General features: G+C 44.7%; 1 protein-coding gene across 2 annotated transcripts in view; it reads right to left on the reverse strand.

Moving 5' to 3' along the window:
* The window catches only part of LOC117579157 (MOXD1 homolog 2), a 128726-nt gene that overhangs the window by 25862 nt on the left and 88515 nt on the right, over positions 1-14349 (reverse strand). For both annotated transcript variants that reach the window (XM_034264917.1, XM_034264916.1), the window contains one exon: positions 12794-12949. In XM_034264917.1, coding sequence (XP_034120808.1) covers positions 12794-12949 — 156 coding nt within the window. The remainder of the gene's footprint in view (positions 1-12793; positions 12950-14349) is intronic.

Below are 14349 nucleotides of genomic sequence, written 5' to 3' on the forward strand. Positions count from 1 at the left end.
GACTACACTACAGGTTACACTCTAGAGTGAATGTTGTTCCAGCTCCGGCTTCGGCTCCGGCTACGGGGTTTAGGACGGGGCTGAAGGACTTGAAGGCTAATTGTGAATGCGGCGGGACTCGAATTCGGACTTGGACTCATTAGAGTGGCTTTGGTTACGGCCCAAAAAACTTGCGAGGGTTGCAACAACACGCACACACACTGTGGCAGGTAGGCAGTCTCATGGCTCGAGGCTCGGCTCAGCAGGGACAGCCTCGAACGCTTGGCTGAATGTTGTTGCCTGGTTAAGTGCAATCCAAAGGTCATTTAACCTCTGACTGGGCACGTTTTCCGACTGTACTGTTTCGGGGTTGGTTTGGGCTTGGGCGAACGACTTTTTGGCCCAGTTCACATTCCATTTAGCCCTGTTAACAATGTAGCAGATGCGGCTGAATTCGATTTGATTGGGTTTGGTATTTGGCAAAGGCTACGCCAAGTGTTGTTCAACGCTGGCAACATTCGTACGCGTATTGAAGTGCTGCCTAACACTACATTTGAGCTAATTGTTGCTGTACTCCACACTAGTTGAAATATTTGAGTTTTTACTCAACACTTTACGAGAGATTCAATTTTGAAACTCTGTTATGCTGCTGAAGAGCTTCCAAAGTGTTGCCCAACACCCCATCCAGATGGTTTAGAACGCTAAACAACACCAAGTGGACGGACTTACGCCCTGGTCCGCTTCATTCTCCTTTGTTGTGTGCCTCTTCTGTTGCCCATAAACTCTTTCCTGGTTAGTCTTTCACACATTGCACCTTCAAGGGCCGTTTGTAGTAGTTGTTAATGGCATTGTTAGCCTTTCGCTGACTCCACGGACTCCTCTCCACTCTTCTGCTCCCTCTGCGTCGATTCTCTCTCCTTCTATCATTGTTTTTTTTTGCACACTTTCATTTTGCCGTTTCAACGCGTTCTCATAATGGGCCAATTGTCCTTAAATGGGAAGCGTGTTCCGCTCGCTAAGTTGGCTCCAGACTCTGGGCTCTTCCTGGCAAATGGGACGAAGCTCTGGCCATCCATGGTAATGGCTGTGGCCGTGGCCGTGGCCCTGGCCCTGGCCCGGGCCCGGCCAAGTGGTCAAGTCTTAGTGCTTGCTCTGGCACCAAAAACTTTGTCTGTAAGTCCTGTGGCTGTGTGGCTCTGTGGCTGGGCTCCAGTTTAATGTGCACGTAATTGAAATGCATTTACAATTGAATTATAAACAGAACAAACAAATGCAACAGCAGCACAAGACCCGCACACACATTCACACTTGAGTGTGGCAGAGCCAGAGACTGAGCCAAGAGTTGCATTGTTGAAACTTTTCCAAACAGCAGCCGCAGCAGTAGCAGCAACAGCAGCAGCAGCTGAGCTTCAAACTCGCAACTGGCAACGCTCTAGAGGTCCTTCAGCTGCAGTTCTCGTTCGGACAGCAATCAAATCAACCGCTCCCTAGAAACCCATGTCCTTTGCATACATGTGTACAATATCCTTCTCCGTTTCCATGTTTGCGTGTGAGTGTGTGTGTGTGTGTGTGTGTGTGTGGAACAGGTTACCATGGTCACGTCGTCCATTTTTTGTGAGTGGCTGTCGGGGGATCTGCTCTGCTCTGCTCCCTTTACTGCCTGCTGCTTCCCGAAACACTCGCCAAAAAACCCATTCAATATCCATTCGATATGCAGCTCGGATTGCTGGGAAATTGCATCGGAAATTCGCCTTCGCATTTTGACATTCTTTGTGGCATCTTCTTGTGCATTTCTTGCAGTGCATTCTTAATGCTTTCTCTAAGCTCCAAGAGGCAGGGGCACATGTGCCATTTCGGAACTCTTTCTGACAGCTGATTTCAATAACTAATAGGGAAAAGTGGTCACCAGGTCATCAGCCCATCAGGCCGCCAGCCACCCACCTAACCACCTGCTTTCCCATTTATCCCATTTCTGTTGTAATCTAATTGCCGTGTCAGGCCTTCTGATTGCCCTGGCCAGAAGAGTGAGACAGAAGAAATCCTTTCATATTGCTGACAGCCGCCTGGGCAGACATTGGACACAGCTGGGGTCCCAGACTCAGGTGAGGATGTAGCAGAACTGATCAGGACAAAATATGTCTAGCTCTGTAATTGTATTTGTCTTTATCTATGGTTCTAAGTGGCTTAATGATTGTTGTTTCATTAAATTGAGGCATCAAAGCCTTGTCCCGAAACGAATCCTTGTGTGAGTGCATTTGTTGTGGCAATTGACATTAATTTGATTTATTTATTGCAGAAGGCAAAGGCCATTTGCCATTTGGCTCAAGGTGCAACTGCTTTTAGAAATTGCAGTTAAATTAACAAATCTAATGAGGTTTCTCCTTGCACCAGAGCCTAGTTCCCTCGCTCTGCCACTCACTCACTCAGCCACCATTCACGTGTTTGTGTAAATGAAAATGTTGTTTAAGCTGTGTGGAAAATTAATGTTCATCAGTGGACAAAAGCATCAGTAGCAGCATCCACGAAGTAAATGTGTGTGAGAGAGGGGATGACGGGGATGCCGGGGATGCCGGGGATGCCGGCTAAATTATTGCAGCAAATATATCCAAATTTGTGCATACACACACATATGTATGTAGACAGAATGTACATATGTAGCATTTGTACATCCATATATATGGGTATGGTTCACATGAGCTGCTTAAGCGAAAAGTTTAAACAAGAGGCAGGCTGCCTGCCTTCAAGTGGCTCAAAAGGAAAGTGCCTGGCCAAGCAAATATACTTGCAATTATGGCTGAAATAAATTATGAGAGAAAGCTAAGTAAAGAACGCTCGCAAAGAAGAGTTAGTGAAGTGTGCTGCTGCTGCTGAAGCTGCCGCAATCAATCATGATTGAGTGGAAATCTCACTGAGGAAATGTTGGAAAAACACTTGCCAGAATTAATAGGGGAAGCTATCTCTCTTCTCTTTGTTTAACTGTATGGACCATGGACCTTCCGTTCCCTCTGCATCTGCCCACCTGTTCATTCCATTTACCAATATTATGCAATCCTTTCAAGGGGAGATACGTTCAGATTCCCTGAAACCAAATGCCCAAGAAAATTCACATTCACATTTCCATTCACTGAAGTTATTCAACTCATTTTCGTATTTGTGGCTAAAGGTTTGGGGCAGGGCAGAAAACTCTTCATACGATATTACCAACACATTTGTATCTGTTCCGCTTTCGGTTGGTACTCACTCTCTCACGTCTCGTACCTCTCTTTCCTTGTTGCCTAATTCATATTCATTTATTGTGTTTGCTGCAGTAGTTATCCTCCAGATACTCCTGTCTTTGGGGTGGAAGTGAAATGGCACTGGAAGGATATGGACATGGACATGGACATGGACGTGGCCAGATGGAGTAGAGTTCAAGCCAAACTGGCATATCCGTTGCTTTATTACATTTCGTTTAGTTTTTGGCCAACTGACCACTTTTTTGCGGTTCTTTTGTGTGTGTGTATATATCTGCATCTGCATCTGTATCTGTGTGTGTGTGTGTGTCTTAGTTGCTCGGACTTTGCGGTTGCTTTGGTCACTAGCGCGCTATTTGGCTTACATCAGAATATGAGCGGAAGAACCCCTCCAACCCTTAACCCTTCACCCTTGCAAATGGAGGTGGGGTATGGTGTATCCCCACTTGGCTTAAAATGAATTCACTAACCGAGTTTGTTCAGAGTGTACAAAATGGAAAGAGAAGAGCGGAAAGAGTGGAAAAAATGCAAGTTTACTTCGCCATTTGACCATAAATAATATAATAAAATAAAATAACTACACAGGTCGGGTAAAACTATTGCATACTTTATGGCGTCCCGCTGGGTACCCCCTGCGAGCCCGCTACTCACCCAGCCAACTTCCACTGCCACTTCCACTGCTCCGCTCCCTCAATATGTGGTCTAATATTTTTATAAACAACAGCTCTACTTTCGGTTAGCCAGGGGAATGGGTGGCAGAGAGAGTCCTGCCCTGCTGCCACAGTTGATTTTCCCTGCATATAGAGTTTGTGGTTGCTCTCTATAGGGTTTTTTGTTTTTTAAATATTTCAGAGTTTTGTTTTGTTTCTGCTTTGGCCCTCGGCCTGTCAACGTTTGCCACTTTAATTACTTTGGTTCCAAGGATGCGCAGATTTTTTACCTCCTCTTCCTTTTTTTTTTTTTTTGCCTTTTTTTGCCTTTTTAGTTTGTCGTCTGGTTTTTTGGGGCTTTTTCCTGACCCTGTTGCATTTGACAGGGCGTTCCTGGTTCAGTGTGCTCCCGCTTTGCCGATGCCCCACCATAGTCCAGCTGCGTTGAAAAGCAACTCAACTCTCGGCTCGTTATTTATGGCCCTTACCCTTGCCCTGGACTGGACGCGGGCTGCCACTCACCTCAAAAAACGGTTCTCGGATGAAAAAATAGACGATCCCTGGCGTACATGCTATGCGAAAACGCTCTCTCGCTCTCTGTCTGTTCTGTATGGCTGCTGCTTCTGCTGCTGCTTTGTTTTTCATTGCATTACTTTAGCTGTTAAATCGCGTACTGAAGTTTAGTATTGCAGCATTGCAACGTATATCCGTCCCCTTCTCACTGCTCACTGCTGCTGTCTCATTCGTTCGTTCTCGCTCTCTTTCAATATTTGTCGCTTTAGGGCATTAAAACAAACGTTTCCCATTGCGTTGCCGGGTCTGGCTTTTGCTTTTCCTGTTGCTGTTGCTGTTGCTTTAGCTCTGGGTTTGAGTTTGGGTTTGGGCCTGTGCTTGGGTTTTTTGGCCGTGCATCGTGCACGTTTCGCATGCACTTCTAGTGGTGCCACAACACCATCAACAGGGACCACGAATCGTGAACGGGAATGGGCATGGAAATGGGAACGGGAACGGGAACGGGTAGTCTGCCCCAGAACAACAAAAGCGCACACAGGCACACACACGCGCTCGCGCTGAGTGGGTGAAAACAGTAAGCGCGGGGAAAGCAAACTTGTGAGCGAGAAACGTGAAAATCACAGTCCGAAAATAAAGCGCAACAAGAGGGAAATGTTTTTTGGGGCCACTAGCAAAGGCGAACAGATTGAAAAAATACTCTACAAAAAGGAAGAGTATCCTTAAATTAATCACAGAAGTTGTATGGATCCTTAAAATGTTATTTAGATAATTTATTCCTCTCTGGAAAATCTTGTTTCAAGATCATTGGCTCTTTTACTTCTAAAACATTCAGTAGCTTACGGTTTACCCTGCCACTGTTGGATTGTTTTCTGGAGAGTGTGCGGCAGCTGCTGCAACAAATCTGGAAATACGCGAATCTCTTTGCAGTTTATAAAAGTGGAGGCTGCCGTCTACCGTACCAGTGCCCGTACTCGTACTCCGTTGATTCGTTCGTAACTCGTCAACTGGCAAACTCATGTGTAAAAGGGACAATGCTGGGTTTTAACTTTAATAAAGCGACTATGTGCGCTGCCCATGGACCACTCCAGGAGTACGCCATTCGGTCCTTTCCCCCATATATAGTACTTTTCGTATCGCTCATTGGGGAAAAGGGTAGCCCAACCACTTTTCGGACGGGCACAAGGCAACATCAAAATCCACATGGCTCTCTGCATCTGCCTCTTGCTCTTGCTGTTGCTGGCTGCTGGCTGGTTGGTTGTGTACTTGATTTTTGGGCAAAGCGGCAAATAACATTTTTGTTTGGCTTTGACGTTGTTGCAATTGCAACGGTTATTCCATTTGCTTGACAAATATACAACGAAGCGATGACGATGACGATGACGATGTCGGGCCTTGGTCTGGTCTGGTTTGGTTTGGGTCTGGTGCTGGTGCTGGTCCTGTTCTAAAATCGTTTAGAACTTCCTAAAGGGAGTTTCGGTTTGGTTTGGTTCGGTTTGGAGAAGTGGCTGGCAAAAACTCGAAACTTTTACTGAGGAATTATGCGCAATTTTTGTTTGGCAGCTCGACCATTGCCAGTGCCCGTGCCAATGCCAGTGCCCGTGCGAGTGCATAGTGGTCCAGGTCTGGGATGAGTGTGTTTGTGTTTGAAAAGAGGCTTTTAGGCGGGGGCAGCAGGAGCAGGAGAAATCCATTGTGAGCTTCAAAGCAATCAACATAAAACGGTTTTCCGGATAAAAAAAAACCAAACAGCAACAGGAACAGCAACACGCCCAAAAGTAATGAGCGGGAAGTTCCATTCAAAATGGGAGAGGAATCTGTGAGGAATCGAAATTTAGGGATAGTTTTTCTTGCTTGAAGTTTTGCTTATAATTTTGTATACTTTTTTCGTGAGCTGTTGCTGCTGCATTAATGGATTTCTGTACGAGGAAAGGTGCAGAGCCACTTCCTCACATACTGCCGTGGACCACCTTGTGCACTTAACTTGGCTTTTAGCTGGTTGAAGGCTAACCATTTTTACTTCGGTTCACGCTCTTGTGACTTTCGGCATTAACAAAGTGCCAAAGGATTTCCAGTTGGTTGACCCAACCTCTGGAACTCTCTCTTAGCCACCACCACCACCCACAGCAGCAGCAGCAGCAGCAGCAACTAAAAATAAGTCCAAAATTAAATCAATTTAAATTTACGTTGCATACTTTTTGGGGCACTTGCTTGGTCTCCTTTTGTGCTGTTGTGTTTTTGTTGTCGTTACAGGACCTATTAAATTTTTAAGTGCCAAGCGCTTCAACCGCAAGTCCCGCAAACACCACACGAGAAGCAGGCAGCAGCCCCTGTTCCCACTCCGATCCCCTGACCACTCCACTAATAATTCATTATAAAAGTCGGTGCTTTGGTTTTCGGTTTTTGCGTTCTGTGCTTTCATTCCCTACCCTGCCTCCTACATCCCTCCTATATCCTGCCCTGCCATTTCCCTCAAGTATAGCAGTTTCGAGCTTATGTCGTGACAAAGTGCACACATATGTGACCCGTAAGAGAGATGTCTGGGTCTGGGTGTTCATGTTTATGGCACGGTTTTGCACTAAAGTCAGCGTCAGCGCCAGCACCCAGAAGGGGCGCTGTGCTCTGTCTGGTTCCCCATAACGCTTTCTCATACGAAACGCCAGCATTTTCCATTAGAAATGGAGCATGTGGCTTCATTGATATGTTTTTTTTTAAGAATTTCCTCCTGTCACGTTGAATTCGTTTTGAGGAACTCTCCCCGTTGAATGTGGAAATTGCAATGGCCATTTGGGGGGTGTCTGGGATTCAGGGGTCTTTGGGGGTCCTGTGGGTCCTTAGCGCAGCTTGTAAGTGTTGAAAATTACTGTCGACTTGACTTGTTGCCTTTTTGTTTTTCCCCATTTGACTTTCCAAAGGGAAAACAGCCATAACAATACATATACTCGTGCACACATTGCGTACATATGTATATACTCGTATTTATATCAGAATGTGAGTTCAGGAGCCGGACCAGGGCCCCTCCACCATTAACGGGCAAAAATTACTGTTTACAAGTGGGGAAAACTCCTTGGAACCCTTCATCTCTCACCCATTTGCCCTACTCGAGTGCAAGTTTCGTGTTAAAATAATAAACACATAGCAAAAATTGTAGCGCCATGTGGCTGGCTGGACTGGCTTGAAATTGGTAAGGCACCTCCCCCTCCACACATATAGGGCCGTAATTCCATTACAGAACTACTTGTAGACCCATGTCCGGGCCAGGCACATAAATTATATTCAAAACAATATTTTCAACAGGCTTCGAACAGAACTTCACACAGGCAAAGTTTTCCCACAATTTTTCCACTCTCTTTGCAGTTCTTTTTTATGCATTTTAAATTGTTGGAACAGGGAAATGCCGTGGTAGCTTAAACAATTACCCCAACAACAAGAGAGAGAGAGACAGAGAAACAGAGAGCAGAAAACAAAAAAAAATAAATAACAATATGAAATTATTATAATGACAATTAGTGTTAATTGTCACTTTCGGTGTGGAATGTTGTGGCTCTCGTCTCTCGTACTCTCCGTTGAATTATAATTTTGCGAGGCTTAGAGGAAAATTTGCATTTTAAATGAGTTTTTCTTTTGTTTTTCTGAGTTTTGTTTGTGTTTTTTGCTGTTGTTGTTGTTTATTTCTGTCTAAGCAAATAATGAGAATAATAATAGGCAGTAATCAACATGAAAGTCAATGAGAAATTAAAAATTGTAATTACTCAATTATGTTGAATAAATCTAAACCAAAGTTTCAGTCATTCAATTCTCCTAAAAAGTTTCAGATGGATAGCATAACCAGTGGATGGATAACCAGCGATACTTAATGACAATTCTGATAAGATGGAGGGGAGTGCAGACTGGAGGGACGCATAAACATTTTAATGATTGGAAGTGGGCGTTTCAGCAATTAAGAGACTTTGGCCAAATTCAATTAAAGTCGCGCTTCGTTTCTATTGTGAGAGGTATCAAATAAATGGAAATCCATTCATTATCGAATCCCTAAAAGACAGCTGAGACTGAAGAACGAGCTGGGGCTGTGGAACATTGAGTGATAAATGTATTTCAATCTCGTCCTGCCAGTAAAAATACTTTCGTAATCGCTGCTGATTATTCCCCGGTCATATTTCAGTGCAGAAGAACTTTGTTGGTTGGCAAAGGAAATCATTAAAAGGATTTAAATTGACCAGCAGTTAAATGGCAAATGGAGAGATAAGTTTTGAATGTGAAAGATGCACACTCTCCCTCCTTTACATTACCAAAAGTTTTCATTGGGGAACGAAAGGAAGGAAATATCCGAAATCTCGAATCTGAAATCAAATTGAAATGACGCACTTAATGGCATTTTATGGTTTATGCCCAGACTTTTATTAGTCTTTCCACCTCTCCCTGCATTTCTTTCTGTATCTTCGTTTCCTTCGTTTATCCACGTTTTTTTTCTTTTTTTTCTGTGTTGCCCTTCATATAATGCGCCATCGTTTTTGTTAGATTTTCTTCCGAACATTTTCCCTCAGCCACAGAGGGCGTGGAGTCGTCTCTCTTCCTGACGTCATCTGTCCTGTCCTGTCCGTCCGCCCTGGACTTGACTCTTTTTGGCCAATTGGTAATTTCGTTATTAGTCACGCTCTTTGCGCTTCATTAATGTTCATTACACATAAATGAACCCACATCGATTGATATTTTTCAACTTGGTCGACGGCGGCATCGTCGCCATCGTCGATGGCGGTTTTTAGTGGCTGTAATTTTTGTATTGTGGTTGACGTTTTTGCGGTTTATACCCAAACCCCCACCACATCGCTCCTCAGGCACTTTCGGTCAATAAAAATACGGTGCGTGCATTTGCGGACCCGCCCCCGCCCCCGCGCCAGCCGTTTTATTTATTTATGAACCCAAAAAGGGAGGAGGAAAGGGTTGCTCTGTTGCGACTGTTACAATTAATTATATAAATAAACATTTTTATTTATATTTATAGGAGAATTTGTCGAGACACAAACTTTGAACTTTTGCCCAGATAATGCCTCCCCGCACATATGTTCGCTCGACTTTCTGTACTCGTATCGGTACGTACGGTATCTGCATCAGTATCAGTATCAGTATCGATAGGGGTGGATGTGACTGCTGCTCTGAAGGGAATTTATTGTACACGCTTAATTGAACATTGGCAGCGCTTAAAAGGTTGAGCAGCTGATTGACTCCGCCCACTGCTTCTGGGCTCTGACTTTCCCTTTATGCTATTTTTTTATTCGGTCTTTTTTTATGACCTTTCACTGGAAAATTGTGTGCTGTGGCGAGTGGAGGGTTGACTAGGGACCCAAACAAAATTCCAGAAATCGTTGCAAGTTATTCAAAATAGGGTTTTTTTTATTATGCGCTTAAACAGCTGGAAATTTCATTTTGGTATATTAAAAATGCAGGCCCAGTCTCCGTCGCCGTCTCCCAGTTTTCCGCTCGAAGTTCGAGTTCCTTCTGGTCTGGGTTAATTTTGGTAACCTTGCGGGACGAATGGGCCAGATACGGAGGGGTGGCTCGGCTTGATTATGCCACTTGAGCGGCTTATACTGATAAATCCATATGGCTGGCTTCAGTGCGCTTTGAAGTGGCACAAAATCCGAAGAGTGAAAATATTCTGTGATGAGCAGATTAAAATTGGAAAATTTTGAAAAAAAATGGACCAACGGTCCACGTGCAGTGTGGTGTGTCCCTTGGAGTATCGTTCGGAAGTATTTCCCCGGACATTTTTTGCTGCAATTTGCACAATTGCCACTAGTTAAACGCGGAAGGAAAGTGACTGGAGTGAGTGGGGCATGCCTTTTGGGGTTGGTGAATAGTTACGGGAGATGGGGGAAGGCATAGTTGGAGAAACGCAAACAATTAATAAATTTTTAAGTGCATGGCAAATCATGCCTTGTGCTGACCTCAAAGTTCTCCGGACAAACCAAACTCAGACCTTGCAAATGGCTCTGCACACAATACATTATTAATTTTCACCAACCTCCCACTCCCCCCAGACCCTCCCTCGACCACCCACTTGATGCACAACAAACAGCGCTTAATTTGCCAAATGGTTGCTTCTGCTTTTCCCTCTCTAGTGCGGCCTTTCATTCTCCCCTCCGCCACACCACCCTTCCCTCTTCCCATTGGAATTAATGCAAAAAACTGCAAGTTGTAGTTTACTTTTTTATTCATGGGCAGTGCGGGAGACTTAAGGGTGGCGTATAGAAAGGAGAGGGAGCGAAAAGGGGGAGCATACTCAACGCGCGAGTGGGCAAAAGATGCAAAATACCTTGTCCAGAAAATTGCACAAAATACGAAAAGCGGGCAAAGAAGTTAAGTGAAAGCAGAGAAAAGCAAAGCCAAAAATAGGGAAAAACTTCTTCTGCAATATGAGATAAGGGGAAGAGTAGGGGAAATACGGACAAATGCATATAGACCAAACTGTTTCCCAGTGATTGAAGTGATTTAGTGACTATACGACGCATACATATATGTAAAACTGTAAAACATTCCAAATATTAATAACAAGTTGCGCTTTTTTCTCATACTTCAAACTTCCAACCTTTGATCAAGTTATAACGTTTCGACTCACGTAAGATTCACTGCCATTCCTTATACTTGCCACTTTGTAACTTTTAATTTCAGACAATTATCTCAGAGCTTGCATACAACTTTTTACATACATAAGTATGTAACATATGTAACATAACATCTGTTAAATGATTGCTGCTTGGGTGTTGGTGTTAGCCAATATACCTCATTAGCTGTGCATTCCCTAGGGTAACCCGAGTATACAAATAGTTACAAATTTGTGCAGCAGCCAAACGCTTGTGCCCCCGCTTTGGCTTTGGCTCCGGCTCCGGCTCTGGTTCGGGAGCTCTGCTTGAGAGTAAATTGAAGCGGAAAACTTAAACCAACTGCGTAGAGCGGGGTCAGCTAAAACAGAAATTCATTAAAACTTTGCATTGTGCTCCGAAATTACCCACAAGAACATCCACAACAACAGCTCCGACAACATTAACCAGCCAGCTTATTGCAAACTAATTTGTCTAGGGTGATTTGCCCAAAAGATTTCATTTCGGCTTTGTGTGCCCTCCGTGTAGAGTTGCTACATAGTTCCTTGCCAACTCTCAGCATCAACCTCATCCCCATCCTCATCCTAACAGTGTCGTTGATGACGCGACAAAATCCAATTAATACGCTAGACAAATAAAATACTTGGCCCCCAGCCACACCCACTTACACTGCCCCAAAAGAAATCTCTCGAGGGGTCTGGGAGACCGTTTAGATAAAGCAATAACCAAATGTGTCTAGAAGCAAACACACGCGACTCTGCATAACATTTTTCTATCCCTCCTCCCACAATCCTCTTTTGGGGGTTAGTCAAAGTTGTGTGTGGGGTCCACACTAGTATATCTCAATATAGTACGAGTGTATGAATGTGTGTGTGGCTTGGTTTGGGTTTCCGTTTCAGTCTTTGTCGCCATGTCTGGCATATGTCTCACTCTTGCTTGCGTCTGCCTGTCCGCCTGTCCGCCTGGAGGGGGAGTATTTGTGTTTGCGCCACGCGCTTTGTTTACTTAAGTTAACCAGAAAGTTTTCTTTAAGATTTACGCTTAAGTTATACGTGATAAAACTTTTATCACTATAACTTGTTCCCACTATCACCGAACCCCTGGCCAATATGCCAGTGAGTATTTTTGCGGTTTTGATAGAGTGCTTAGCGAAGGTAGCAAAAGATGAAGAGATTTCCGCAAACTAATTGCGCAATCAGTATTTATCTACAGTGCAGCAGCAGCAGCAGCAGCAGCACTATCGAATGCAACCCTTGATCCCGTATCCTTAATCTTTCAGCACTCCCCATCTCCCCCTTAGCATTTCATCTACCATCGGCTGCCCTCGGCCTGATTCCGTATGCTTAGCATGTCACAAATTTCAATGTTTATATTTGTTTAAGGTTATTGCCACAACTTAAACAACTCCCTCCCAACTACGAGTGAGCAAGAAGGGAAGGAGATAAAGACCGGAGGACACATGGATGGATGGCAGAATGGAGGCAGCAGCGAAATCACTTTAGTACTTTGATGGCAGAAAGCTTATATCATCAGAGTTTTGGGGGCAACGCATCGCATCGCATCGCATGGCACTCTCTGAAACTTTTTATTAACATAAATTACGAGTACGAGTACGAGAATGAGAACGAGTACGAGTACGAGAAACAGAGACACGCATTCGCTTTACGTAACAGTGGACTGGACTGGAGTGGAGTGCATAAATTCCATTTGGAAGTGGCAAAACTTTGGCCAGTATATCTATTAAGGAAGGGGGAGGGGAGGTCGGTGGAAGGACTGAAGTCTGAGGACTGCGGACTGCGGACTGCGGACTGTGTGGACTCACCGTTATGGGCATGTCATGTGTGCCGTCGCATGTGTCCAACTTGCGGCGGAATCGCAGGACCGTGTGTGTGGCGTTCTCGTAGCCCAGCATCAGCATATAATCCTGCGAGGGATCCACCATCGGCTCGGGGTCACCATTCCGTGTGACGTGTCGATCCTGTAATTAAATGCAGGGCACAGTGCGCCAGAGAATGGGATTAATGAATGGAAAATGCGAGAAAAATACTTAATTTACGGAATACAGAATACGGAATACTTTTTGTGTGTAACGCTCCCTGCCTGCCTCCGTGGCTTTTCGGTTCCTGGACATATTTTCATGTCATTATACAGAGACTGGAACTGCTCGACTTGTTGTTATTCTGGAACACCCCACTCCCCCAACACCATCCTTCACTGACCGACCACAGGCACTCCCGAGCACTGCACTCAACTCCACTCAACTTTCGCAGCATGTGAGCTCAAGTTTTTCCCCATACATACGATATCGTACATACATACATATATATTCTTGTACGAGTATATTTTTTTCATGTTTGTTTTTTTTTTGGTAAAATAATTTAAATTTTGGAGAAAACTGAAAGCAGAAGGGCCTTGCCTTGGCTCTTCCTCTCCCCTTTCTGCTCTCCCTCTCTCTCTCTCTCTCTCTCTCTCTCTCTGTTCTTTTCTTCTGTTTTGACAGAGTTGCCAGGCTAAAGTTGAATAAGTAGTTTTGCCCACCAAGAAGCAGATGGGAAGACCCTTTTTCGGTTTAAAAATACACAAAATTCTCCACCACCATCTCCATCTGCTGCCGCTCCTTTTCCATCTTATCCAATTCTTTTGCACATGTTGGCCAGCCTCGAAGTCGAACACAGAAGCCAGATATCAGAGTGGGTGTCAGAGCGGGTGGGTGTCGAAGCAATGGGAGGTGTTGAGTGTGGGTCGGGCGTATGTAAATTCATATACATTCGAGTATAACAACATGACCTCGGTCTGCCTGCCCTCGGTATCGGGTAAAGTCACCTCCCAGCATGGCCCGGCAAAATGTTCCCTCGGTGCAGGAAGGGAATGGTGAGAGGTACAGAGGTGCCTGGTAAAAGGATTTCAGCTTTTCATATTGGCAGTTGACTGCAAATGGGCGTTATGCTTCTGCCATCTTCTCCTGTCGCTCACTCTCTCCCCACTTCTCCACTTCTCTTCATCTTTTTGTTTGGCTAAAAATTTTGATGATGTTGCCAAAGTCAAATTTGTGAAGGAGGAGCAGAGCGCAGAGCCAATGCTTGCGGGGCATGCCCCACACTCCCACCGTAATTGAAGCTGATGTAATTTCAGAGGAGACTAGAGACTGTCTCCTGTATAAGGATTGCTACATTTTATTGATTTAATTATTTGCTTTTCAATATCAAACGAAACAAAAAAGGGGTACCCGAAGAGCACTTTCCTTTCAATGGCACTTGTGTGTGTTGGGGGGGGGGGGGGGGCAGACATCACCTTTGCGACTAGATCCTGTATGAGTGCCTCGGTCGTGTTCTCGTATCTTCTACTCTGTTATTCTATTGTCGTCCGCCCATTCCGCTA

Source organism: Drosophila guanche, unplaced genomic scaffold, assembly GCF_900245975.1.
Source record: "Drosophila guanche unplaced genomic scaffold, DGUA_6, whole genome shotgun sequence".
NCBI lineage: Eukaryota > Metazoa > Arthropoda > Insecta > Diptera > Drosophilidae > Drosophila > Drosophila guanche.